This window comes from Mesoplodon bidens, assembly GCF_964165515.1.
Source record: "Mesoplodon bidens genome assembly, chromosome: 2".
NCBI classification, from domain to species: domain Eukaryota; kingdom Metazoa; phylum Chordata; class Mammalia; order Artiodactyla; family Ziphiidae; genus Mesoplodon; species Mesoplodon bidens.
Genome location: NC_138177.1, coordinates 179,810,612 through 179,836,724, shown reverse-complemented (window position 1 = coordinate 179,836,724; position 26,113 = coordinate 179,810,612). Strand labels below are relative to the sequence as shown.

The following is a 26,113-nucleotide window of genomic DNA, read 5'->3' as shown; positions in this document are numbered from 1 at the left end:
GACCTCAAAAAACACGAATAGTTGTGGAACACTGAAATAGATATTGCGGAATTAAATATAAATATTCCCAACTTAAGCTTTTTTTTTAAGTTATAAAAGTAATTTAGCACAAACCAATAATACTAAAACACTTTCGTGAAGCGAATCTTCACCCCCCGAGGTAGCTGTTTGCAGTTCAATGTTAACCATCGTCTATTCCAATAAACGTACACGTATTATAGGAGTTTATTCAAACAGGTATTATCAAAATTAATGTGCATGTTGCTTTTTTTTTTTAAGTGTTTCATCCCTCTAGGCCAATACCTATAGCTCTGACATTCTAATAGTTGAATTACGGTCCGTAGCATGGCTGTCCCATGATCTAGTTACCTTCTTCCCTATGGCGGGAGGGGGCGGGGTTCATGTTTATGCAAACTAATTTTTTGGCCATTGGAGTGGCTTCAGTGGAAGCGGTTTAAGAAGTTCCGACTTGCCGTAAAACAGCATCGCGCGCATAGGCCCGGTTTCGCTAGGCGTTGGGAAGACAGGACTAGCCGGGGAAAGACTTATTAGTCCGGGATGCTGAAGTTGGGGCGCCGGGCGAGCGAAGCGGGAGCGGAGAAGGGCCGGGCCGGGCCCCGCGCCACCTCCCCACTCTGGCCGCGGGAGGGCGCGCTCTGGACGGTACGGCGACTTCCGCCGGCGCCCCGCCCACCGGGCTCGCCCCACGCTCCGATTGGCTGCGCGGCGGGAGCGCGCCGAGTCAGGGGGCGGGCCCGCGCCGGCTACAAAGCGGCGAAGGTCACGGCGGGTGGAGGCGCGCGCCGCCGCTCCGCGTCCCGCCCGCGGCCCTCGGCCCCGCCGCCAGAGCCACTGCCGCCGCCTACCGCCTGCCGCCTGCCGCCGCCCACCGCCCATCGCCCGCGCCAGGAGCCATGGAGGGAATGAGCGCGCTGCTGGCCCGCTACCCAACGGCCGGCCTGGCCGGCGGCCTGGGGGTCACGGCGTGCGCCGCCGCCGGCGTGCTGCTCTACCGGATCGCACGGAGGTGAGTGCGCGCGGCCCACGCGGCCGGCTAGTATCACGCCCGCGCCCCCGCCCTCCGCCCGCCGTCCTCCCAAGCCCGCCGGCTCCGGGGCCGCCCGCGCCTCGCTGTCCGTGCGCGGCGAGGCCGCGGCGCGGCGGTGGGGCCCGGCCCGCGTGTCCCCGCGCCGAGACCCACCGTGCACGCCCCGCCCCCGGAAAGAAAACCGGTCTGGGGATCCCCAGTCGGGAAGCGGCTGAGGAGTGGGTTGGGGGACCCCAGGAATGTGGGGCGGGCGGGGACTGCCAGCGCTTGACGTACGAACTTCCTCCCCCGCGGAGATCTGCGCTGGCCCAGCCGCAGGGTCTGCAGGGCCCCCAAACTCTGCGGGAGCGTCGAGCGGGGGTCGGGCCTTACTGCTTTCGTCTCGAGCCCCGATCCCTGGTCCTCAGGGGCGTTGGGTCGCGTGGACACCGGCCGGTGGTTTCTGAGCCACACACGCTGTCTCGGGCGTTGTTCTAATCTCACATAAACCCATTTCAGAGTCACAGTCTCTGCTCTGTCTAGAGAAGCTGAGGGACAAAAGAGCTACATAAATTGTTATTAATTAGACGAGTCAGGGTGTGAGCTGAAGCATCCTGACCCTGGAGCCTGCATCCCTAACTCCCGGGCTCCACAGCCTCCAAGAGCAGGCAAGCCTGACATACTTCAGAGGTGTTTAAGCCGGGCTGGGCTGCCGAGCGGGTTCAGTGGCGGCGCTCCACCCCCGACCCTGGCTCCGAGATCATGCTGACCCCCCTGTGCACAGCTGGCCTCCATGGTCAGGGATAAAAGCTTAACGGCCTCTTGCTTCAGGAGGACCTCAGGGGCAGCCCCACTGTCTCCCCACTTGATCCGCCTTCCCAGGGGATAGGGGAAAAAGGTGGGGTTGTGAGAACATTCTGGAGACAGCATGGGTGGGCTTGTAGCTTCAGCAGGGGATGTGGAAGCGCAGCTCTTAGGTGGGAGAAGCGAAGGAACTTGCCCACGGTCACTTGGCAGCAAGCGGGGGAGCTGGGACTTGAACCTGTTCTTCCTTAGCCACCACCGTGTACTGCTTCTCACCCAAAGGGAAAAGAAGTGAGGGCGACTGAGTCACAGGCTTCCCGGGGGAGGAAGGGGTAGGAGGGACATCAGCTGTGTCTGCAGGATGAGCCAGACTGGCAGGCTGAGGAGGGGGCGGCCTCAAGGGGTCCCTGACAACGCACAGCTCCACGTGTCCCAGCTTCTGCCCAAAATTTGGAAGCTGGAGGGGCTTGCCGGACCAACTGGTTCAAACCAGTCATCTTATGCACGAGGGAACTGAGGCGCAGAGGTGCATGCTGCTTGCTGTTGCTCAGATTCCCAGAGCGTGTCGACAGCAGAGGTGTGTCCAGAGCCTGGTTTGCCTCCCAGTTTACCGGGGGCAGGGAATGTCAGCCCAAGGATCCGAGCCTGGGCCGGGCCTTGTCTCCAGGCTTTGCAGCTCTCACTTGTGTTGGTGTGGCTGGATTCGCACTGGGTTTGCTCACTGTGCCTCAAGCTCCCGTCTTGTGCTGCGGCTGTTCCTGGGGGTCCCGTCTCCCCACCTGGGCTGCCAGCCACAGCTTTCCCTCTCCCGGAGACAGGAGTCTGAGGCCTTGGTGCAGTGTTGGGCGAGCTGCTTCGAGGGGAGCCAGGAGGGTACCAGTGTGGCGTGACACCAGAGTCGTGGTGTGGCGCTGGGATCTTTCGGTTGAGAAGGACCAGCCCTTTCCCAGGAGGCTCTGAGATTCTACCAGAGCGCTGGCTTTTGTCTGGGGGTCATAAATTAGCCACTGTCACGATTCAGAAGCAAGACCAGGTTGAGCCCTTCTCCCTCTGTGGGGGAAACAGTGACAGTGAGGAGTGGCTTTTGAGTGACCCTGGGGAGGGCATGTGAGGAGAGTTGTTTCTGGAAATGGACTTGGCCGGCTGGGTGTTTGGGGGCTCAGCACAGAGATGGAGGGCCCTGGACGGAGGGTCGGCCGGGGAGCAGGGGGAAGAGCCCACTTCTCTGAAGGGCTGTGGTCCCCAGAGCCTCAGGCAGGGCCAACCCTGGCTTCCCACCCGCGGAGTCCTCTTGACCGGACCGTGTGTTGTGACCTGGGGGCGGGGGGGTGCGGGCAGGAGCTGCTGTTGGCCCCATTCTACAGATGAGGAAACAGAGGCCCAGGGAGATTGGGCTTCCTGCTCTATGACACCAAGTTGCTAAACGGCAGAGCCCTGCCTCACTCCTGCCCCAAGCCTCGTGCTCTGGGTCCTCACTGAGCACCTTGGCTGTCGCTCTGCACCCATAGGAGGCCAGGTGGAAGCCCCAGTTACACTTCCCCAGGCCGGCGCGCCCTGTACCCAGGCCGTCTTGGTGGCTTCCTGTGCCTCCCCCACCCAAACTCCCACCCCGGGGCTGTGCCACTTGCCGTCGTGTCCATCTCCTGCCAGCACATCCCTACTCAAGACCTCTGGAGGCCGCCATAGGTGGTTATTGGATTGTCCCCTTTCTGGTGTTTGGAGGTGGAGAGCATGCAGCCTCCCGGGTAAAGGAGCGGAGCCTCGGCCTGGCGTCCAGGGTCCCTGGTTCCCGCTCACCTCTCGCCAGGCTCTCCTGGTGCTGCGCACTCTGGGGAGGGGGGGGACCCTGCTCTCTGCACGCGTGCCGGGTGGTGCCCCCCTTGCCCGCAGTCCATCTGCTTGAGGGCCACCTGCTCGTTTGCCTTGCTGGCCGGCAAACCCGGGTGACAGCAAATGCGCCACTTGTTGGCTCTCTCCTGTGGCACCTGTCACCAGCTGCCCTGGGAGGTCGTCGTTCTCGTCCCTGTGTCCGGGTCAGGAGTGGAGAGCCTCGCTCGTCTCTGCCTCCCTGCGATCCAGTGTGTGCCCAGCCAGCGGGGGCTGTGCTGAGGGACGGCGTGGTCCACCGAGGGCGGATCCGGGCTTTCTGTCTTGGTGTCGGCTGGACTGCTGTGGGCCTAAGTGTGATTTGCCTTGAGGCCGGCGCGGGCGGCTGGAGGCCCGCTGGGTCCTGGTGGCACTGAGCTGCACATTGGTGCCGCTGTCCCGCTGCCCAGGAGGCTGCTCCTTGGATTCTCTCTGGTGGATTGGACAGCACTCAGGGCACAGAGGAGCAAGGGAGGAGCCGTGTGGGGTCCAACAAGGACCCCTCGCCTGTGAGCCTGTCCTGGGATCCCCTCGGGGCCCTGCTGGAGGCCGACCTCTCGGCCCCCGAGGGAACCAGCCTGACTCGCAGAGACCATCTTCCAGACCCCGCCAGGCCAGCACGTGGTGCCCAGGGTCACAGGCTGTGTGCCAGACCCTCTCGGGGAACTTCTCAGGGCCCGACGGAGACTGGTGGACGCATGGGCCTCCCCCAGATTCTGAGCACCCCCCGCCCCCCAACAGGGACTGAGCCCCATGCAGTGTCTCTTCCATGTGGCACAGTGCTGGGCTCACAGCAGGTGCCCGCCCCCTGGCAGGGTCCTGGGCCGAGGGCCTGGAGCTGCAGCCCTCAGAGAGGTGGGCCAGTGGTGGGCTAGAACTGACGCCCCCCGCTCCCACCAGACCTGTAGGGCACGGCGGGATGCCAGGGCACGAGCTCTGTTGTAACTAACTGTCCGTGTCTGGGGCTGAGGGGGCGATACCATTGTTGCGCGCCTGTGTTCATCTTTTCTTCCCCACTGTGGGTTTGGGGCTTGTGGAGGGACGGTTCCAGAGCATGCAGCTGCCCCTGGCTCCGCCCCCCACCAGGGGCCCATCCTGCCCTTGGCTGCCTCAGGCCTCCTCCAACCCCCGCAGAGCCTGAGAGCTCAGCACACAGGTAACAGGAGCTGAGTGAGCACCTTCCAGACCCTCCCGGCCGCTCACCCTCTGGGGCCCAACCTTCCACCTGAGGTGGCCTGGCCTGGACCCATCTAATTTGCTCCTGCCTGTGTCACAGGGACATTCTGTCTTGTCCCCTCAGATCTTGTCCGCCACGAAGAGTGGTTTGACGCAGAGCCTCACTGGGGACGGAGGTTGTTGGCTTGCGGGAGAAGCGGGTGAGGGACAGGAGGGGAGCAGGCTGGAGGGGCGTTTCCCTGAGCAGCAGCAGGACCCCGGCTAAGCGGGCACAGAATAGGCTGACCCAGGGGCTCCCGCGCCAGGCTTGGTAGAGGTGGGTGTAGGCCCAGAGGCCAGGCCCGCCCCGTGGCTGTGGGGACAGTACGTACGAGCTGTGAAGTCAGCCGTCAAGTGCAGCCCGTGAATGTGAGTCACTTCATCCACGTGTCTGGCGCGTGACGCTTCGGGTGGGCGGCAGCGGCGCTGGTGCTTGGGGAGCTGACATTCACACCCAGCTCCCCGTAGCTTTGCTGGTCCGTCTGCCGCTCACAGGCCTGCACGCGCTTTCAGGGCTCACCCCATGGAAGCTGTGGGAGGTGACTTCCTGGCACGGGGACCCCATCTGGCCAAGGTGGCAGGCAGCTGCCCTGTCCGCGAGAGAGGACCCTCACCCCGCCAACCCTGGGCAGGGATTACCAAGCCAGAGCCGCTGGCCCAGGGACCAGGACTCATCCCCAGCCTCTCCTTCCAGGCCAGGCTCACTTCTCTAGCAACAGAGCTGGAGGTTCAGGGTGGAAATGATGACCTCCTGGGCCGAGGGGCTTCGTGCCTGGCCCCCTGGACCAAAGCCTCAGTTCCTGCTCGCCTGCCACCGGTCGTCTTTATTCCCTTCCCATCTCTCTTTATTCGTGGGCTGCCAGCTCTTCTGCTGGCTTCTCTACAGAGGCGGGGTGTGGTGCGGTGAGCTTCTGGGGTGAAGGGGGCAGAGGGGAGAGGTTTTCCGGCCTGCCTCATCACCCCTTTGGACACGCCACTGTGCACTCTAACAGAGAAGCCTGTAAAGCAGGTACAGATTAACAAAGAGAAAGCCAAGTGCTTAATTGCCCAGGAATGCCAAGTGCCGGCTTCTCAGCAGAGCAGGTTCCCATACCGCTAGCCGCCTCCTTCCACTGCTCTTTGCCTGAAGCCCAGTGAAGCTGTCAAAATGCCTCCACTGATCACCTGCCCAGCTCAGCGCTTTCCTAAATTCTCTCATTTGGGGAATGGACATGGCAACTACCAAGCAAACCCCTCCAGTCCCAAGAATCCAAAACAATGTGGGCGACAGGTGGCAGCTGCTCTCCTGGGGACTTCTGTGAAGCCCAGGAGGTGCCTTCCATCCGATCCCCTCAGCAGCCTTTTGGGGACAGGGATTATCATTATCCCCCTTGGCCAGATAAAGAAATGACTTTCCCCAAAGGCCACACCATGACCACGAGCCGCGCTGCCCAGTGCTGCTGTTTCTGGGCCTTGCCCTCTGGTTCAGTGATGCCGAAGACGTGCAGTCCCTTGTCGTCCATTCTGAGGGCCTTGGCCTGAACTGGAGCTGCAGGTGCCCTCTGTGGACCCTGGGACCCTTCCCTGCAAGATCTGGTTTCATGTCCTTGTCTCTGTCCGGGCTTTCTCCTCCCCTCCCCTGCCCTCCCCATGTAAACTGTCATTTATTGGGTATTTATCTGGGCACTGTAAGCGCTTCCCACACTTGACATGTCTTGTCCCCAGTCGACAGGTGAGAAGACTGAGGCCTGGAGAACTCTAGTGACCTGCCCATGGTCAGTGGAAGGGCAAGGCCAGGAAGCATCAGCGGTGTCAGAAGCAGCAGCTCTGCTTCCCGGGGGGCCATCCTTTCTTCCAGGCCCCTGACAATCCCGGGGACAGGGTAGTGACACAGCCAGCGCCCTGCGTTGCGAAGCACCTTTACGTGTCTTGTGTCATTGGGTCCTTGTAACACGCAGATGCCCTGGCTCTGTGATCGCTCCCACTTTGCAGATGCGGGCCGAGGCTGGGAGAGGAGAAGGTGGCAGAACCGGGGGCTCTGGCTCACGGAAGCTCGGGGCCGTGCCGTCCTGTGGACAGTAGAGGTGTCCGTGTGTGGTATGGCTGCCCATCCCAGCAAAGGCCCAGGCGGCACCCCCAGAGCTGGAGGTGGACTCTGGGGGTGAGTAGGGAGACAGGAGTGGCAAGGCCAGTACCCCAGGGCTCAAGCAGCTGCCACCTGTCGCCCACATTGTTTTAGATTCTCGGGACTGGAGGGGTTTGCTTGGTAGCTGCCATGTCCATTCCCCAACCCCCTGGACACACACACCCCCAACAGCCAGGGAGATGGATGGAGGGCCCTAGAGCACAGATCCGTCGGTGTCTGGGCCGGGATTATCCTGCACACCCCACCTGTCAGCACACGTGTGGCTGGCAAGGGCCACTGTGGCCAGCCTGTCCCGTCCCCCTGCCGGGGAGGGGTGGCCCCAGGCTGAGCAGCCTTCTGCAGTCCCTACCCCTTGGCCTCCTTGGCCCTCGCTCTCCTGGGGACTTCTGTGAAGCCCAGGAGGTGCCTTCCATCTGGAAACTCCCCAGAGAGCACCATTTCCGCATCCTGGGAATAGGCCCAGGTCTGCGGGCCTTGCGGGGAGGGTGGGTGGTCCTGGAGCCTGGTCCCTGTCGGCCCTGTGGCCTGGCTGGCCCTGGATTCTTGGTGCGTCTCCAGCTCGGGGGAGGCTTGGCCTCAGAGGCCAAGGAGAAGCCCGGGTCCTGCCATTGGACACACAGCGTCCTGCCCTCCTCCGCCTGCCTGCGTGTCCAGCTCGGGGTCCCCATCCCGCTTCCCACACGCTCTCCCTGGTCTCCTGTCACCTGGGTATGGAGGTCTTCCCACTGATTCCACTCTCCTCGTCCACAGGATGAAGCCGACACACACCGTCGTCAACTGCTGGTTCTGCAACCAGGACACGGTGGTGCCCTATGGGAACCGCAACTGCTGGGACTGCCCCCACTGCGAACAGTACAATGGCTTCCAGGAGGTGCGACCCTCCCATCCAGGACCTGTGGGCCCTGGCCCCTGACCCTGGGCCCCTCCTTTGAGGAGGACCAAACAGGCTCGGGGAGCTAGGGTGACTGGTGCAAAGTCACAGCTCTGAAACTGGCAGGTTTGGGTTCAGACCCAGATCTTTCTGGCTCTGAAGCCCAGTCTCTGCCTTGCACCAGGCCGGGGTCAGCAGGCTCTCTGTGGGCCGGGCAATGAGGAGTTCGGGCTTTGCAGGCCACACGGTCTCTTGCAACTGCTCGGCACTGCAGAGCCTCCACAGACATGCTTAGCGCGTGTGGCTGTGAATAAAGCCCAGGAAAGCTTTATTCACAGACGTGGGCAGCCAGCCCATCGCCAGAGTTTGCCGACCCCTGTGCCAGCCCCTGTTGGGTCCTGAGGAGGGACGTCAGGTGGGAGTGTGGGCAGGGGGCGGGGTCCAGGCTGCACCCTCAGCGTATTGCCTGTGTTGGGGGTTCCCGTGAAGTTTTTTTGGAAGAAGAGCTTCTGCGTTGCACGTAAAGCAAGGGAGTGTTAGCGATCCACTTCCGTGGAGTGTGGGCATGCGGGCCCTCCGTCCGGCGCCTGGCCCGAACCCATGGTGGGCCTCTTGCCCGTAGGGAGGGGCTCCCCCTGACTGAGGTCCTCCCCCACCCCCCAGAACGGCGACTACAACAAGCCGATCCCCGCCCAGTACCTGGAGCACCTGAACCACGTGGTGAGCGGTGCGCCCGGCCCCCGGGCCCCCATGCAGCCCCCTCAGTGGGTGAGCAGCCAGGTGCTGCTGTGCCGGCGGTGCAGTCACCACCAGACCACCAAGATCAAGCAACTGGCCGCCTTCTCGCCACGCGATGAGGTGAGCGGGGTGTGGGAGGGGCTGGGGGTTAGAGCCGTGGAGGGGAGGCCCTTCCTCACCCCAGCCCCACGCTGGCCCTGCGTTCCGCGTGTGTGATCTAGTTCATCTCAGCTGCCACTCGCTTCTCGCTCTTCCTGTCTCGTGTCACTGCTCTGGGAGCCCCAAGCCTGGGAGCATCGGGCTTTGTCCCTGGGTAGGGGGAGGTAGGGTCCTTGGGGCCCTGCCCTGTTGGACCATCCTGTCCATGTCCCTCTGAGTCAGTCTTAGCCACTGGCTGGCGGGCAGTTTGCTCTGGAGTTGTTGGACGATGTCCCGGCTTGTGGGAGAGGAAGGGGGAGACAGGTGCTGCCGAGAGGCTTGGTGTTAGGGCTTTGCCTTCCCCGGGTCCACCGTGGAGCCCATCAGCCTTGTCATCTAGCTGATGTCACCTTGCCCAGTCTGGGGGGTTCCGTGACCTCAGGAGAAAATCCCAGCGGAAGCCCAGAGACACTGACTTTCCCAAGGCCCAGCCTGGGAGTGGGGGAGGGAGGGAAATGGAGGTGAGCTGGGGCTGGGAGGGGAGAGGCAAGGAGGCTGCAGAGAGAAGGGCAGGCGTGTGCGATGAGGCAGCCAGGGCGCCTCTTCTGGCACATTCAGTCCCAGCGAGAGATCAAACTGATAACCCTCCCGCCCTCCCCTGGAAGCAGGGAGGGAGGGGTGTGTTGCTGCATCTCTTGGGGGAGGAGGGGGGGGACTCGAGTCTCCTGGGCTGTTCCTGAAACGTAAAGGCCCTTTGGTTTCCGCTAGGGCCCGGCCAGGGGCTCTCCAGTGTCTTCTAGACCACTGGGCTTAAGGGGGGAGGCAGCCCCACCTCTGGGTTGTCCGTCTGCCCGCGTCCAGGTGGTGTCAGCCCAGAGCTACCTTCCCCCATGGGTCACCTGCCTTCCTGGAGCTCGGGAGTCCGGGAGCAGGGCCTGAAGCAGGGGCCACATCCCAGACTCTGGCCTCAAGGTGCGTCCTTCGGAGCGACAGAATTGGCTGGAGTGTCTCCTGTCACCTGAGGGCCCTGCTGTGTCCCGGCCTCTGGACGACCCTTATTCCCAGCCATTTGTCCTGCTGGGCAGTGGGGGAAGCAGGTGCAGGTTGGGGCCAACTTGCACACGGTCGCCCCCTGGAGACCCTGAGCCTCTATCCCCCTCCGCAGGGCAGATATGACGAGGAGATCGAGGTGTACCGGCACCACCTGGAGCAGATGTACAAGCTGTGCCGGCCGTGCCAGGCGGCCGTCGAGCATTACATCAAGCACCAGAACCGCCAGCTGCGCGCCCTGCTGCTCAGCCACCAGTTCAAGCGCCGGGAGGCCGACCAGACCCACACGCAGGTCCGAGGGGCGTCCATGGGGCACTCCAGGCATCCCAGCCCTTGGGTCTGTGCAGGAAACCCCTTCCCAGAGGGCTGAGGCCCTTTTCCCTGGGGCAACAACTGTCCCGTGGGGCCACATCCCAACCTGTCCCCAGACACGGAGCGGAGCAGGGGTCCTAAGGAGAATGCTTGTTATTTGCGTGCGTGACGGGTTTCTGAGCTGCCCTGCTGAGCCTGGGCACCTCCCAGCGCCTTCGTGGTGGGTGCTCTCCAAGGCGCCGTGGAAACCAGACTTGGGGTGGTTAAGTCACTTGCAGAGGGCCATGTACCTGGTGTGTGGTGTCACCAGGATTTGAGCCCAGGACTGGCTGGCTAAAACCATTGTTAATTTTTATCACTGTACTCAGATGCTGGAATGTCCTGGCTTAAAAAAATGTGATATAAGTAGCAAGTGGGTTTAGAAGTAAAAACCATCCTCCCCAAAGAAACTCCCACCCACCCCCTGGGTCCCCAGAGGTGCCCTGCTGGTTGTGGCCATCTCGCTGACTGGTTGGTGTGTGGTTTCCAGTCTGCAGCCAGGCCCCCGACCACAGCCACACGCCAGCCACACGCCCATTTGCACAGTGGGATGCTCTGACCCTTGCTTTCCTCCTCTCCACCGTGTTCCCAGACTGAACAACTTACTGCTGTTTTTTTAAACTTAGTTTTGGCCAGAGTTATCTGTATACGTATTACAATTCCAGTTAAAGCTGCAGTAGGAATTTTTTATGAGAATTTGAAAACGAGTGAAAACAACGTACTTGAAAGAAGAGGTCACCGTCACATCAGAAGGATTTCTGTAGAGAATGTGGCAGCGCAGTTCTTCCCCACACAGGAGCTCGCAGTGGGGTGACGGCCCAGACATGAGACAGGGTAATGGGACCCAGTGGTGAACCAGAAACAAAGCCAGGAGTGTGTGAGAATTTAGGGCCTCTCTGATCATCAGGAACTGGTGGGTTCTGCAGCAAGTGGGCCCCTGGCCAGACCCCCGCGCACAGGGTGGGCACCAGGATGGACGTCGGTGGCTCTGTCCCTCTTGCTGACCAGTCTCTCCCTCCCTCCCTCCCCCCCCTCCCCCCCTCAGAGCTTCTGCTCGTCCATGGTGAAGGCCCCGCTCCAGGTCATCGTGCTCCGAGCCCTCGCCTTCCTGGCCTGCGCCTTCCTGCTGACCACCGCGCTCTATGGCACCAGCAACCCCTTTGCCCCGGGGGCGCCCCTGCCCCCGGCCCTGCCACCTGGTAGCAATGGCTCGGCCCCGCCTGACAACAGCACAGCCCCTGGGGCCGAGGGCTGGCGGCAGCTGCTGGGCCTGCTGCCCAAGCACGCGGCAGAGAAGCTGCACGAGGCCTGGGCCTTTGGGCAGAGCCACCAGATGGGCGTCGTGGGGCTGGGACTGCTCACCTGCCTGCTGGCCATGCTGCTGGCCGGCCGCATCAGGTGCGTGGGGGGCAGGCGGGGCGGGGCACAGTGGGAGCAAAGCTCCAGGCTGGAGGGGAGGGGCTCTGAGGGGCCCCTGGGGCCACACGGCCTCGCTGCTCCACCTCAGGCTCCTCATCTGCAGAGCCGGGTGAGGATAACCTAGCTCACGGGCTGTTGGAGGGTCGAGTGGGCGCCCCTGGGCCTTTGCTCTGCTTCCCCATGCGGTTGCAGACCCTGTACCGGGCGGTGTCCACATCATCTCCCAGTGACTCGGAGGGAGGTTTCTTAGCCCCATCGTACAGACTAGAACACTGAGGCTCAGAGAAACACTGACTCAGAGTCACGCGGCCTGTAACTGTTGGAAGCGGCACTCGGAGGCCCACGCTCTCCTCGTGGCCCTGGGTTCTGTCCTCTGAGCAGGGCTGGGGGTGGATGAAGGTGGCAGAGTGGGAGGGGTCGGCTTACCCGCCTCGCGGGGCCCTCACTTCCGCTCTCCCCGCAGGCTCCGCAGGATCGACGCCTTCTCCACTGGCCTGTGGGCCCTGCTGCTGGCGCTGCACCTGGCCGAGCAGTACCTGCAGGCTGCCTCGCCCGGCTGGCTGGACACGCTCAAGTTCAGCACCACGTCCCTGTGCTGCCTGGTGGGCTTCACAGCAGCCGTGGCCACGAGGAAGGCGACGGGCCCACGGAGGTTCCGGCCCCGAAGGTCAGAGAAGCAGCAGTGACTGCGGGGGGAGGACAGACGGACGGACAGGCCCAGGGCTTTGCCCGCAGCGCAGACAGGGCCCCTCTGTCTTGCATCTTTCTTACCTGCCTCACTTCCTCCCCCGCCCAGCCTAGGGCCCCCGGTCCTGGCCCAGCCCCTCCACTTCCCCGAGGAGTCAGGCCTGCCCCCCTTTCCTTTCTGGCTCCACTAAGCCATTCCCCAGCCCAGCCCCCACCCCGCCGAGTGCTCCCTAGCTGCTCACCGCCACCACCTCTCTGGCCAAAGACCCCCTCACTGTCCTGAGCCTGGAACACCGGCAGCACCCACGCTGCCTGCCTCTGACCCGTGGCTTCCTGCTGGCAGCTCCAGGCACCCCACGCTGGCCACGGCCCTTTTCCTGGCTCTCACACCACGGGAAGAGGGTTGCAGGCCTGCTGCCTGCTTCTCCTCTCACCTTGCCCCGTCTCTGGGCCGCCTGACGTGGGTTGGTGATGGTGGCTGCAGGCTGGGCCCTGGCCGCATGGCCTGACCACTCGGGCTGCTTGGCATGGGCAGGTGCTGCTGAGCCGGGGCCAGAGCGGAGCCCCCTACCTCGTCCCACCGTCGCTTCTCTGGTCTGTCCCTTTGGTCCTGCCCGTTGCCCCGTAAGCCCCGTGCAGCTGGTGAAACCAGGAGACAGGGCTGCCCCCTGGGTTCCCTGCTCTGAGACCCTGATATCCCTCAGCCTCCTCCCCCAGGAATGGAGAGTGCAGTTCTTAGGCCCAGACAGGCTTTGACCATGAGTGTGTGGGGTGGGGCCTTCCACAAGGTGGACAGGAGGCAATCCTGCTTCTGCTGTGGTCAGCAGGTGTCTTAACAGCCAGGCCGTGGTGAGAATTGGCCCGGGCTGGGGGGAGGTCTAAGGTCTAAATACTCTCTCCTTTACCTCTCTATCTTCTGGGCACCACTGTGAGCCAGCGAGGCAGACCCTGGGCACACACACTCTGCCCACTCTCCTGGGAAGCCCCTGGCTCTGCCCTCGAAAGGCAGGACCCCAGCCTTTATGGCCAAGCCCTCCACTCGCTCCCTGCAGGGACTGGGGTTCAGGCTTCCTGGGCCGAGGCGGCCCCGGCTGGCAGGCAGCGCGGGGCCTGCACTGCTCTCGTCGGCCCTGTTCTCTTCCCCCCATGCCAGGGGTGTCCCCGGTTTCCTCCTCTCACCCCCTTCCTCCAGTATGATGCCTGGGAAGAGTTCCAGCTGCCAAAGGTTAGCATGGAGTGAGGAGCCCAAGGGACACGCAGGCCCATGACACCAGGTCACTGTCACCGTGTCCCTCTCCGGCCTGCCACTGCCCTCCTCCTGGCCCCTAGAGCCCCTCAGGGAGGGCACCACAGCTCCTGCTTCCCACTTCCCTGTAGGGCAGCCGCAGACCCCCCAGGGCTTCAGGCTCACTCTCCCTGGGCCAGGCCCTGCTGTGCCAGCCTGTTTACCGCCTGTGGAGGGAGAGCTGGACCCCTCTCCAGGGCCCCTGAGTGCTGACCTTGGCGTGGATGTGCTCTGGAGGCTGACGTGCCGTCCACGTTTGGAGGCAGTTCCCAGCCTGGGGGCTGCCCTCCCAGGGCCGTGGCAGGACGCTGGACCAAGGCCGTGTGCCCCTCCAGGGCCCTGGGTCCTGCCACTCCTCGCTGCAGGCACGAGCCCCCGCCAGGTGTGGCCCCAAGTGCGCCAACCCCTCCGCTGTACACATGGGAGCCCAGGGAAGGCAAGAGCGGATCACACGCGTGTGCGGGTCACACTCAGGGAAGGGCCGCCAGCTGGCTGAGCCTGAGGGGCAGGTGGAGCGTGCCCGGCTCAGGCCCCTCGCAGAGCCCCCGGGGAACAGGAGTCGTGCCCAGGCCCCTCCGTCCTCAGGTTCTCGGGCTCCAAGGCGTCCGCCCCTCGCCACTCACCCCTCGGCGCCCGGGTGGGGAGCACCCGGGTGGAGCGTGAGGTGGAAGAGCGCTGACGAGGCAGAGGAGGAGCGGGCTGGCTGTCCCTCGGCCCGGCAGCCAGCCTCGGGGAGAAGGGGCAGCGGGCGCCAGGCGGGGAGCCCGTGTCTGTTGGCCGTGCATGCCCTGCCCTCTGGAATCTCCTGTTCTCAAGGAAGCTGGCAGCGCGATGCTAATCACTGTTTTTCTTGGTGTTGAGTAGAAGCAGGACATCTGTGTGTACGTGTGTATTTAAGTTAAATTATTTATAACGACCCTAACCAGCTCTCTTGCTGGCCAGGAGCCTGCTGAGCAGATGTCGCTCCAGCCCTCTAGTGGGGACGGAAAGACACCTTCATGTCACTGGGATGGAGCTCATCGAGGAAGGTTTCCTGCCCTCTTTCGTGTTTGGTGTGATGTTTTAAAATCACCCACCTGTCCCTTAAAGTTTCATTACATAGAGCATATCCCAGCACCTTCCGACATTACTGGCGACAGCTGAGGAAGTGCGGGCACCACTGGGATCGTGGCTTATTACCTGGGGATGTGTCGGCCCTGCTGGGGGCCTCTCTCCCCTCCGCTGGGGACGACAGTCAGACCATCTGGGATCAAGGGGCCATCTTCTCCCTCCGGCTCTGGGGTCCCCACCCCAGGCCGAGCAGGCTCACTCGTAACGCTTGCCCAGGAGCCCGCCGGGAGGGGCGCGTGTCCCTTCCGCCTGCAGCTGTCACCGAGTGTCCCGTCCTCTCTTGTGTAGACGTGGATGATTGTCTAGTGATCCTCTCATTACTGTAACTGCAACTCCCGGCCATAGATGTAGTGTTTTTGATGCTGTATTTTCAATAAATGCCTCCGGGGCCCTGCTTTGACCGGTGGGCGTCAGGCACCACGTCTTTTCTGGTTTTTTTCTTTCACGTTCCTTCAGAGGCTTCTGTGCCGGGGCGGGGGCTTCGGGGGGCGGGGGTGCCCACCAGAGTCAGGTTTGGGAGCTGGCAGCGTGGGCACCAAGCGGCTCAGGGCCCGCCACCCTCGGGTGCCCTGCTGGCTCGTACTTCTCCTCATCTCCATAAACTGCTGCTTAAGATGTAGTCCTCTCTCTCCTGTTGTTCCCGGCTTGGCCTGGGATTGGCTTGGAAAATCAAAGGTCCCCCTCGGTGTCAGATGGGAGGCAGTGCAGCCAGCCGCCGGCCCCCTCGCTGGAGCCCCTGTGTCCCGGCAGACACACAGACTTGGATCCGGGCCGGGGCCTCTCTGAGATGGGATTTGAAGGCACGGGCAGCCTGGGCGGGCCTCGCCATAGGAAGTGTCGGTCCCTGTGCAGCGCTCGGGAGCCTGGTGGAGATGGGGCTCCTTTGACAGGGGCCTCCTGGGGCCTGTCTTCTGCGGAGCCAGGACAAGCGCTCACGCTTGGCGCTTCACAAGGGTCTGCCAGTTGAGGGACGCCACTGCCTGTCCCAGTGAGAGGGTCAGACCGAAGAACGTCTCCCCCTCGGTGCCACCATTTTTAGTAGCATCAGAGATTGGAAAAGCACCTGTGCCGGGTGGCTGAGAGACTCAGGTTATAAGCTCTGGGGCAGCCCCAGGTGTGAGCAGGATCTGGGAAGAGTAGGAAAGAGCTGACGAGACCCAGCTTCTCCCGGGCCCAGCTGGCCGCCTCTGAAACCTGCAGCCCGACTTGGACCCTCCCCTCTTACTTGCCAATGACTGCAGGTGGCCCTCGGCCGACTCGCGGCCTGGCCTGGCCTGTGGGCTGCCCGGTGGGGCAGCACAGGAAGCCCAGTGCGGGCAGAGTCGCGCTGCCACCCGCTGGAAGGGCCCGGGCGTGCCCCCCCCCACGGCCCACGTGCCCTGCCCTCATCAGGCTGCTGCTGCACAGGGCAGACAGGGTCCTCTGGGAGGTGCAGGCCCCAGCAGGGGGCGGGGCTTCGTGCGTGATGGGAGCAAGTTGGCCAAAGGTCCCAGTGCACCTTCACTGCCCTTTACTGAGGTGCCGAGTGTCCCCCCACCTTGGGCCCCTCCTCAAGGTCGTCTGTCCTGCCAAACGGTATGTCATTCTAAAATGACAGCACAAAATCGTATCTTGTATTTAGAGGCAGAACCTTCCGCAGGCGTCTTGGGGGAAAGGAGGTGTAGGGGTCAGACAGGCTTAGGCAGGACGGGTCAGCGGGTGGAATGCAGGCGCGTCCAGCCTGGGGCCAGCCAGGTTGCCCAGGCTCTGCTGTAGATTTGCTTGATGAGCTCCTGCCTTGATTTCCCCGTGTCCCCCAAACACTGGGCCCCGGCTTTGGTTCTGAAGTCCAGGTGGCTTCCTGGTGCTTTGGAAGGCTTTAAGGAGGTCACGTGTTTCTCCAGGAGGGCGTCAGCTGACCCCACACTTTCCTCGTAAAAGTTGTTTAAAGAGAGGGACAAGGATGAAAAATAGGGAAATCAGTGGAGTGGAGCTTGGCCAGCGGTGCCCCGAGCTCAAGGTCGTGGTGGGCACGGGGTGGGTACCTTAGGCAGCCCCCCGGCTCTGCTGCAGGGACTGAGCCAGCCTGCCCGTCCGTCGGCACATTATCCATGGGCTCAGTTGTCCCTTGGGGACCGAGGTAAGGCTGGACCTCCCGCAGCTCCGTCCAGACGGCGGACTAATCATGTATTAACTGCCTCTGTCCCTCCCCCTCTGTAATCGGTTGCCTTAATCAGAAGCATGGTTGACATTCTGGCTTGGGGCCACCGGGTCCTGTTGTGTGATCTGTACCATTCTCGAGTTAAAGAGACACTGTCACCTTCCGTCTTTCGGGCAGCCTTGCGATCGTTACGGGTCTTTCTAAGTTCAAGTTGGTGTCCGGCCAGAGCCTCTTCCCGGAGATTCCCAAGCTTGGCTGCCTTCCGCTCCGCTCTTCCAGGGGCTTTCGAGGAGTGTCTGAGACCAGAGGGCAGCGGCAGGACTCCCAGGGTCGGGCCCTGGGGAGCAGGGGCTCCCCGAGCTCGGCCGCTGCCAGGAGGCTCTGGGCCCCAAGCGGGAAGCGGCGCGGCGGAGCCCAAGGCCGTCAGCCCGATTGAGCGGCCAGCGCGGGGCTGGGCGTTTTTTGCTTCGAGGTGAAGGGTTGGCGTGAGGCTGGTGAGGGCGACAGTGTCACTTTAATACCGAGACTCGTAGTGGACCTAGTTTGCTGTGAGGCTGAGGGGGATCGGAGGGGGCATGCCGGGAGGGGTGGGTCACGCTGGCACCTCCCAGCCACCCGCTCCTAATGGCGTGAATGTGGTCGGACCGCTTTTCTGCTGCAACTAACACACGCCTCCTCTGGGACCCCGACTCGTGCCCCACCTCGCACCGTGGGAGGGGAGGGGGCCCGCCGTGCGGAGGCCACTCCGGAGGCCCCCGGGGCTGACCCACTCCCCTCTCCCATGCCCGCCGGGCTCTCTCTCGCAGGTACTTCCCGGGAGACTCTGCCGGCCTCTTCCCCGCCGGCCCCAGCCTGGCCGTCCCCTGCCCAAGCGTCGCAGGCCCCTCTCCGGCTCTGTTCATCCCTGCCCCGCCCGGCTTCCTGCCACTTGCCAACCAGCAGCTGTTCCGGTCTCCCCGCCGGGCCTCGCCCTCCTCGCTGCCCGGCCGCCTCAGCCGGGCCCTCTCACTGGGAACCATCCCCTCTCTGACGCGAGCAGGTAAGTGGCGCTCGGGCAGTGGTGGGCAGCGCGGGGCTGGGGGCAGCTGGGCTCGGGGACTCTGGCTGAGCCAGAGGTGGGTGGTGGTGCTTCTGCTGTAGAGACGGGCGGAACTGGGTTCAGACCCTGCTGTGTCCACTCACTGGCTGCCTTAGCCAAGGGGCTTAACCATGCTGAGCCTCAGTTGCCCTCAAAAAAAATTGAGGCCAGTAGTGGAACCCACCCTGTGGGTGGTCGTGAGGGTTAAACCGGGTGGTGTATTTAAAGTGCTTAGGCATCCGGTGGGTCCACGTCCCCGCCCGTGGGGTTTTGTCTTTCATCACCGTTCTCACCGTTATTATTAACTGTTTTGAGACACTGGGGGCTGGAAATTTTGCCCCCGGCCTTTCTGTGTGGTCCAGAGGGCAGGGATTCGGTTCAGGTCTGCTGCATTTATGGAGCCCCGGTGTGACCAGCACCTGGTCCCTGTCACGGGAGGCTCTTTCTCATCCCTCCGCTTCCCCAGCAGGGTCTTCCCGGGAGCCCTGCGGGGTCTTCCGTGACGACCCTCCTCACTTTGGGAAGCCACCCGGTGCCCATGGGGTTTGCCTCACCCTCGGGGTGCGGCCTGGGGTGCGGGGCTGTGCGGCAGGATCCAGCCTCTAGGAAGGTGGGCGGCATCTTGGTTAAGCCGGGCTTGCTGACGTGCAGTGTCTCTCTTAAGCCCCTGAGCAGCTCCCCCAAGCAGGGGGCTCCCCCTCCAGTCCAACACCCCTCTGGACCTGTTTCCCTCCGGGACTCGCCCAGCGTCTGCTGTGTGCAGTCCAGCGTCCTCGTAGGTAGAGGGTGGGCCACACTGCAGGAGACGCGGCTCGCTGGACACAGCGCGTGAGCTGAGCGGTGGGTAGTGTTTGAGGCCTTCAGGCTGGGATTGAAGGGGGTGAGAGCCCCGAGTGGTACGGAGACCTGGACTCCAGGGACTTCTGTGTCACCAAACGTGAGCCATGTTGCTGGCCGAGGGTGGCTGCTGCCTGCCCTCCTCTGGAAATGGCTATTCAGCAGAGTTCCTGAGCCCGTGGCCAGCGAGTCCCAGCTCAGGCCCTGGGGCTGATGGACAGAGCCTCTGTGGGCCCTCCGTGAACAGCAGCTGGAGCCGGGGGGAGGGGAGCAGCGTGGACATGGAATGCCCGGGGCCCAGGGACCTGGAGGGCCCGGAATCTGGGCCCTTCCCCAGAACAGTGTTCTCTGGAGCTGCCCGCCAGGCTTCCAGGCCTCCAGGGTGGGGCAGGGACCCCAGCTCCTGAGCCTCTGCAGGACAGCGCGGGTGTGGACCCTGCACACCGTGTCAACAGGCAGCCTCCCGGTTGCCCTGGGAGGCCCAAGGCAAGGGCTCAGGAGGCCCCCTGCCCCGAGGGCGGCAGAGCAGTTCTGTGGAACACAGGCTGGTCTCAGGGTGGGATCCCGGAGTCTCCACTGCTGGGGCGGGTCCTCGGCTCAGGTGTCAGGAGGCCCTGGTGGTCTGGGGCGCAGGCGCAGTGCCAGGGTCCATCTTCCCGTCTCTCTCTCTCCGCTCTACTTGCCTCTGCACCTCTCGCTGCAGGCCTCACCCCTGCGTCCCTGCAGCTCACCCCCAGCAGGAAGGCCCCTCCCCAGTTCTTGAAAGGACTCCGGCTGTGCTTGGGCCACGTGGCCATCCTCACACAGTCACTTGGGGGTTGACCTGGGTCTGCGTCCCCGGACCGGTGGGTGGAAGGGGCAGGCGGGGCTCTGTGGCCGACGGACCCCTCAGAGCCCTTCGGGCAGTGGAGCAGCAGCCCCCATGCGGGCGCGTGGAGGCCGCCGAGTCTTTCCACGGTTGGCTGTCAGCGGGGCACTTGGGGGACCAAGGGGCTCATGAGATGCAGCCCCTGCCCTTGGGGTGCACTTGGCTGAGGAAGGGGCGGCGGGCTCTGCGCACCAAGGGCCAGCGCAGGTGGTCAGGCGACGGGTTAGTGGAGCAGGGCAGGGCTCCAAACGGCTGAAGCAAAGAAGGCGCGGGTCAGGTACCAGGACGTGACCTCCCGTGCGGCCTGCTGTGGGTGTCGGTCTCCTCACCTGCGAGGTGGGAACGTGCCCTCGTGAAAGCTCCACGCGGGTGACGGTCTTGGGTGACGGTCTTGGGTGACGGTCTTGGCAGAGCATCCGTGCGAGGGGGGGAGGGGGCTGGAGCCGGGGCCCTGTCTCCGCACGGACCTATGTTGCCTTTCTCTTTCCTCTCCAGACTCAGGGTATCTGTTCAGTGGGAGCCGCCCACCATCTCAGGTGTCCCGATCCAGAGAGGTTCCGGTTTCAGGTGAGGAGGACAGAACGCCAAGACGAGTGACCGGGAAGCCGCCTCAGGCGGGGCAGCGTGTGGGCCGGCGTTTCCAGAGCGTGTGCAGGGCGGGACAGCAGCCGCATTAAGCGTGAGCTTTGGGGTCAGACGGGCCCCCAGAGGGGATCGTGTTCAAACCCCAGCCCTGTGCCTCCCAGCTGTGCAGCCCTGGGCAAGTGCTTCGTGCCCTTGTGCCTCAGTTTCCACTTCTGTGAAATGGGCGTGAGAGTTTCTAGGATCAGCTACGATGCTGTCCTTACAGTGGCGACGGACTGAGGCGGCACTTGGGGTGCCGGCGTCAGCAGGGCTCAGGGTCGCTGACCTCAGGTCTCCAGGGTTGGTTTCTCCCCGGGCCTTGCTCTCAGCTGAGGGAGGAACCAGGGGCTTTGGATAGAAGTCCGGGGGAAGGGGGCGGGGGGGCATGGCTGAGGCTCCGGGATCCTCTCCCCTCTCTCGGGTGCCTGGTGGGGTGCAGGCCCCTCCTCCCTCAGTTCCCAGCAGGGCTCCCCTCTGGCCCCCAGTCTAGGCCCAGCCTTGCCTTTCTCCCTGGGTCAATACAGGAAAAAGCACCAGGATCAAAGCGGCTCCTATAACCAGAGCAGACATTGACACGATATTGTCCTCTTTGTTTCTGTCACCCTCCCGCCCTCCAGATTACTTCTCTCTGCTGTCGGGGAGCTGCCCCTCCTCCCCCGTCCCTTCCCCAGCGCCCTCCGTGGCTGGCTCAGTGGCCTCCAGCTGTGGCTCTCTGCGCCACCGCAGGCCCCTCATCAGCCCTGCCCGGCTCAACCTGGAGGGGCAGAAGCTGCTGCTGTTCCCATCGCCCCCTGGGGAGGCCCCTAACACCCCCAGCAGCTCCGACGAACACTCGCCCCACAACGGCAGCCTCTTCACCGTCGAGCCGCCCCCCGTCCCACAGAGGCAGCCGGCGCGGGACACGAAGCACACCGTGGGTACGGCCCTCTGACCGCCCTCTCGGAGGCAGGAGAGCCCAGCGGGCCGTGGGAGGCCTCTGGTCAGTGTGCAGCGGTGGGGACACCGCCAAGAGGTCACACGGGGCCTGTCCTGGCTCTTATCTGACTGTGTGGCCACTCTCCCAAGTCCAGACATCCCTGGCCTGGCTTCTGGTGACCTTGAACCCTTCAGGACGTTGCCCTTTTTTGGCTTTTATTTTCTTCTTTTGCAATTGACTTGGAGGCGCCTCTGTTCCTTGGGATGGATCGGAAACGCATCAGGCTGCATCTGGGTGCAGAGGTTTTTGTTTTGCTCAAATGAAGTTTTTCTGCAAAGCATTTTAGAATTTTTTAAATTAAGCCTCAACCCTTAAAATCTAGAACTTCCACATGAATGTGTGGATTTCCTGTGTCTCGTATTATATCAGAAGATCTGGCCACGCTGGGCCAGACAGGTGGAAGGACAGGCTGAGGTCCCAGGCCCCAGCCCCTGCCACTCCCTGCCCCACTGACCTGCCCCCTCTGCAGCCTCGCCTGTGGCCGTCGTCTTGCACCGCCTGGCGGTGTTTGAGTCCGCTGCTCCTGATCTAAAGCCAGCTAGCTCCCTTCACGGCAGCTACGCAGACAGGACCTGAATGAGGACCCGGCCCCCCACGGCCCACTGCCCGGGGCGGGCCGGGCGAGTTGGGGCCGGCAGGGCTGGCTGGCCGGCCACGTCCGAGGACCATCCTGGGATTGGAGGTGGAGCTGCCCCGCGTCTGTGCCTGGGGGTGAGCCGTGAGCTCCCACTGAAACGCCCCTTCTCCCTGCAGACGTGAAGTCAGCGCCGGAGGGAGGCAGCACCTGCAGCAGCCGCTCCATCAAGAAAGAGGACGACTCGTCCCAGTCATCCTCCTGCATGGTGGACACCACCACCAGAGGGTGCGCGGAGGAGGCCCCCACCTGGCGAGGTCTGCACCCCACGTGATGTGCGGGAGGGGGGCAGGGTCGCGCGGGGTCTGCGGGTCTGCAGCCACCTCCTGAGAGCTGTCCGAGAACAGCCCCTCGAGGGCCCTTGGGTGACAGGAGAGGGTGAGACGGCCCGCCCGAGGCCTCCTGGACCCCGTCTGTGACAACACCCCCGCTCAGATCAGGGTCTGCGTCTGCGCTCTTACAGGGGCCTCTGGCCACAGGTGGCTCTTTACGTTAACAATTAAAATGTAATAACAATAAAAATCTACTTGCTTAGCTGCACCAGCCACGTCGCAGGCGCTCCACTGCCGCGTGTGGCCTGTGGCTGCTTGATTGGACAGAACAGATACAGAACGCTTTGACCTTTGGAGAAAGTTCCCCAGGAGGGTGTCAGCGTGGGCGCCCTGGGGGCCAGTGCAGAGGCTGCAGGCTGCGCAGGGCACTGAGTTGCCTGGGTTCAAATCCTGGCTCCTCTGCTTGCGGGATGGGGGCGGGCTGTGACGTCAAATCCCAGTTCAGTGTAAAGCCCAGCAGTCAGCTCCTGGTAGCCCCCACCCCAGACGTGTGGGAGACATGTATGTTGACAGAGGATTCTCCTGGAATGATCATTTTGAGCTGACTGGAAATGGGTGCTGCTCCCAAATCAGGTGGGGTCTGGGATGTGACCCAGCAGCATCAACTTGGGGTGGGGGACCCCAGTCAGCAGCTTATCGCCTTTGAGGCCTGGGCAGGGTACTCATCCTGTCCCGTCTGTAAAGCTGGTGTACCCCATGGCAAGGTGCAGGTGTGTACCACCCTAGCCCGGTACCTGCCTGGTGGCACAGGGTCAGGAAAAGAGGCATCTTCAAGGAGTCAGGACTTGGGAATTCCCCGGTGGTCCAGTGGTTAGCACTCCGCTTTCACTGCTGAGGGCCCGGGTTCAGTACCTGGTCAGAGAAGTAACATCCCACAAGCTGCGGAGCACAGCCGAAAAAAAAAAAAGGAGTCAGAATTTAACCAAGGGACCCGACGTTCCCGGGTCTTTTCAGATGGGGAGGCCTCTGGGTGCCCGGAAAGAACTGGGGTGGGTGGTACCTCAGCCCAGGAGCACCTCCCCTGGGGGCGGGGTCTCAGCCCAGGAGAGCCTCCCTGGGGGCGGGGCCTCAGCCCCACATCGCTCACAGGTCTCGTTTTCTCTCTGGAAGGTCGTTTAGGCCCCTTCCTGATCCGGGGCCTCCTGGCCGTGAGCCTGACTGTCAACGCCCTCTTCACCTCGGCCTACCTGTACCAGAGCCTGCGCTGACCCGCGGTCCGCAGCCTCCCGGCACCCAGAGAATCTCGGAGGGTGCGCCCAGGTGCATGCCGCTTCCACCACTGCCGGCCTCGGCCCTCCTCGAGGGGCTGCCGCCTCCGCCCTTTTCTCCAGGGCCCTTGACCTCGCCAGAGGGAGTCCTGTTCCCGGAAGCCTTCTCCCCACCTAACAGACTGCGGGGCTGCGCATGGTCTTGGGGGTCACAGCCCTCCCCGCCCACCTCCTTGGCTGACATCAGTTGTGTGTTTGGTGCTGACACTCTGATCCTGAAGCCAGGGGTCCCCGAGGGGCTGCATGACCCTGGGGCCCCTCCCCACCATCCAGCCCTGCCTGGCAGGAATGCCACGACTACTGTGACGGGATCAGGAACTGGCCCTGACCCCGCCCCCGCGGGCTGTGATTACGTCTTCGTACTGTACTCCTCTGTCCTGTGGGCCGCCTCAGGCTCCCTGGGGGAGGAGGGAGGGGAGGCCTCCAGTCGGGTGGAGGATAAATCTCCCCTGGCAGGCCCCGTTGAGGACCGGCATCTTTTGCCGTTGTCCTGCCCCTTGCTGTGGGGTGTGGGCTAGGCCTTCCCTCTGGCTCTCCTGGGTGGGCAGGTGAGTTTCCTGCCCAGGGCCCCTCAGAGTTCCTGGGTCTCAGGGGCCCAGCTGGACTAGTGTAAGCACCACCCCCCAGACTCACTTCTCCCTGCTTGCGCCCCCATTTTATTACCTCTGGTGACCTCCCCAGGCAGCAGCCCTGCAACCGTGAGAGCACTACCCAGGGCCCACCCCGCGCCGTTTCCAGGCCCCTCCCTCGTGCGCTGTCCACAGGGGCTGTGTTTGACCCCTCAGCCTGCAGGTCTCTGATATCAGAGACTGGACCCTCACGCCCACCCTCAGCATTCTGCTGTCACGGTGGGCTCCACGTGACCTCTGTCTCCAGGCCACTGTGGCTAGCCTGCTTCCTACCCCACGCCCCTTGGTCCTGCCACTACCCTTCCGACCCATACTGCAGGTCTGCCCCCTACACCTGCCCTTGTGCTGGGGTCCCATCCTGCCCCCGAGAAGAGGAAGGATGGGTCTCAGTCTGGCACAGGGACCCTCAAGATGCCGTGACGAATGAGAGACTGCCTGTGGGTGTCAGAATCCCCGTCCCGCTGCCCTGGGCCCTGGACCCAGGTGTGGGGCTGTGTGTGTGTGTGCGTGCGTGCACACTCGTGCATGTGTCAGTGCACGCGTTCGTGCCCCTTCAGGAGGAAGCGGCAGCCTCTGTGAATTCTGAGACTCATTGTGGGGAGAGGGTCATGAGGGCAGGGGAAGGGTCTTCACTCTGTCATTCAGGGATAAAGTTTAATTTTATTTTTCTACACATTTTTGCCAGGTAAGGCATTCTGCTGGGAAGCAGGATGCCCCCAGTTCTCCCTGCCGGGGAGGTTTAGTTTTATTAAGCTTTGGGTGCTTTTTTAGTAATTTTTTTTTACCATGTGGGGAAGGAGGTTGCTCTGACACCCCCCCACTCCTGAGAGCTACTGTTTCCTGCCCTGCCCCTCACCCCAGAACGAGGGGGATCGGGGGCCACGCCACGCCCCAGACTCCAGCTGCCAGAGATGGTTCCAGCTCGGAGGTGGTGCCTCTTGGCCCCCGTTCGTACCGTGGGCGTGGGCGTCGAGTTTTTCAGTTTTACTGTTTGCCTAACCAAGCCAAATTCCATTCCTGAATGCCCTTCCTCTCTGGCTCTGAGGAAGCCCTGACCGAGTGCCCAGCCCCCTCCTCTCACGCCTGGGCCAGCCTGGCCCCTCCTGCCCAGGGCCGGTGGTCCTAGCGTCCCCCCAGGGGCAGGGGAGAGGCTGGGCGGGGAGGGGGCTGACTTATGTTTTCTTTCAAACAAAAAACACAACCTTATTTTTCTTTACAAAAGCAAAAAAAAAAGGAAACCAAAAAAGATACCAACCTTTGAACTATACCTCAGTCTGTCTCGTCTTTATTCTCTTTGCTTGGGCAGCCCAGGCCTTGGATTGGGGGCCGGGGCGGCGGCGGGGGAGCCCGGGCTGCCGTGGAAGTGATTTCACTCGTTTCTTGGATACAGAGCCCGGGGTGGTGGGTGCTGAGTGGCAGTGTCCCCAGACGGACTGAAGGGTTTGAACAGGATGCTATCGACCTGGACGGGCCTGGGCGGCGGGAGGGTGAACCGGAGTCTCCTGAGCAGAGACGGGAGGCTCTGGGCAAACAGCGTGAGCAGGGGCTTAGCCGTCTCTCCGAGATCCCGTCCCAACCAGCGGGCCGGCATCCTAAGCGTCCCAGCACAAGTTCTGGGCCCAGGCTGCCTGGTGACCGCAGAGTCTGCATTTTTATGGGCTTCATTTTGATGCTGTGAAGTAACAAGCCCACCATCCAGGGTTGAGCTGGGGATAATTAAAGCACCACACGATGCAGAGGGCCTCATTCGGGCCCAGCACCCATGGGGAGGGTGGGTGGTGGGTGCTTGGCTCCCTGAGGCCGGCGGGACAGATGGGAAGGGACGGGGCTGGGCTGCTCATTCCGACCGCACGCGGGTCACGGCCGACCTTCTGGGGCAGGAGGGCCAAGCTGCCTGCAGGTGGAGCCACAAACACCCTGAGTTCACTGACCTCAGGGGTGTGATGTCCCCTGAGGCTGTGACCTCAGGGGGCCAAAGGGCCCACTTCTTAGGAGCCCTCCTCCGTTGAGCCTGCGAGGTGCCTGCCCAGGAAGAACCAGA

General features: G+C 63.0%; 1 protein-coding gene across 1 annotated transcript; it reads left to right on the top strand.

Annotated features, from left to right (window-relative positions):
• The first annotated feature begins 759 nt into the window (after positions 1 to 759).
• On the top strand, positions 760 to 25,352 carry TMEM201 (transmembrane protein 201). The gene is made up of 11 exons (XM_081226416.1): positions 760 to 1,027; positions 7,788 to 7,908; positions 8,572 to 8,766; positions 9,950 to 10,126; positions 11,231 to 11,583; positions 12,068 to 12,271; positions 17,633 to 17,865; positions 20,105 to 20,176; positions 20,851 to 21,150; positions 21,963 to 22,100; positions 23,286 to 25,352. Exons 1-11 carry the CDS (start codon positions 915 to 917, stop codon positions 23,381 to 23,383), a joined length of 2,004 nt encoding a protein of 667 aa, XP_081082542.1. The 5' UTR covers positions 760 to 914; the 3' UTR covers positions 23,384 to 25,352.
• The last annotated feature ends 761 nt before the right edge of the window (positions 25,353 to 26,113 follow it).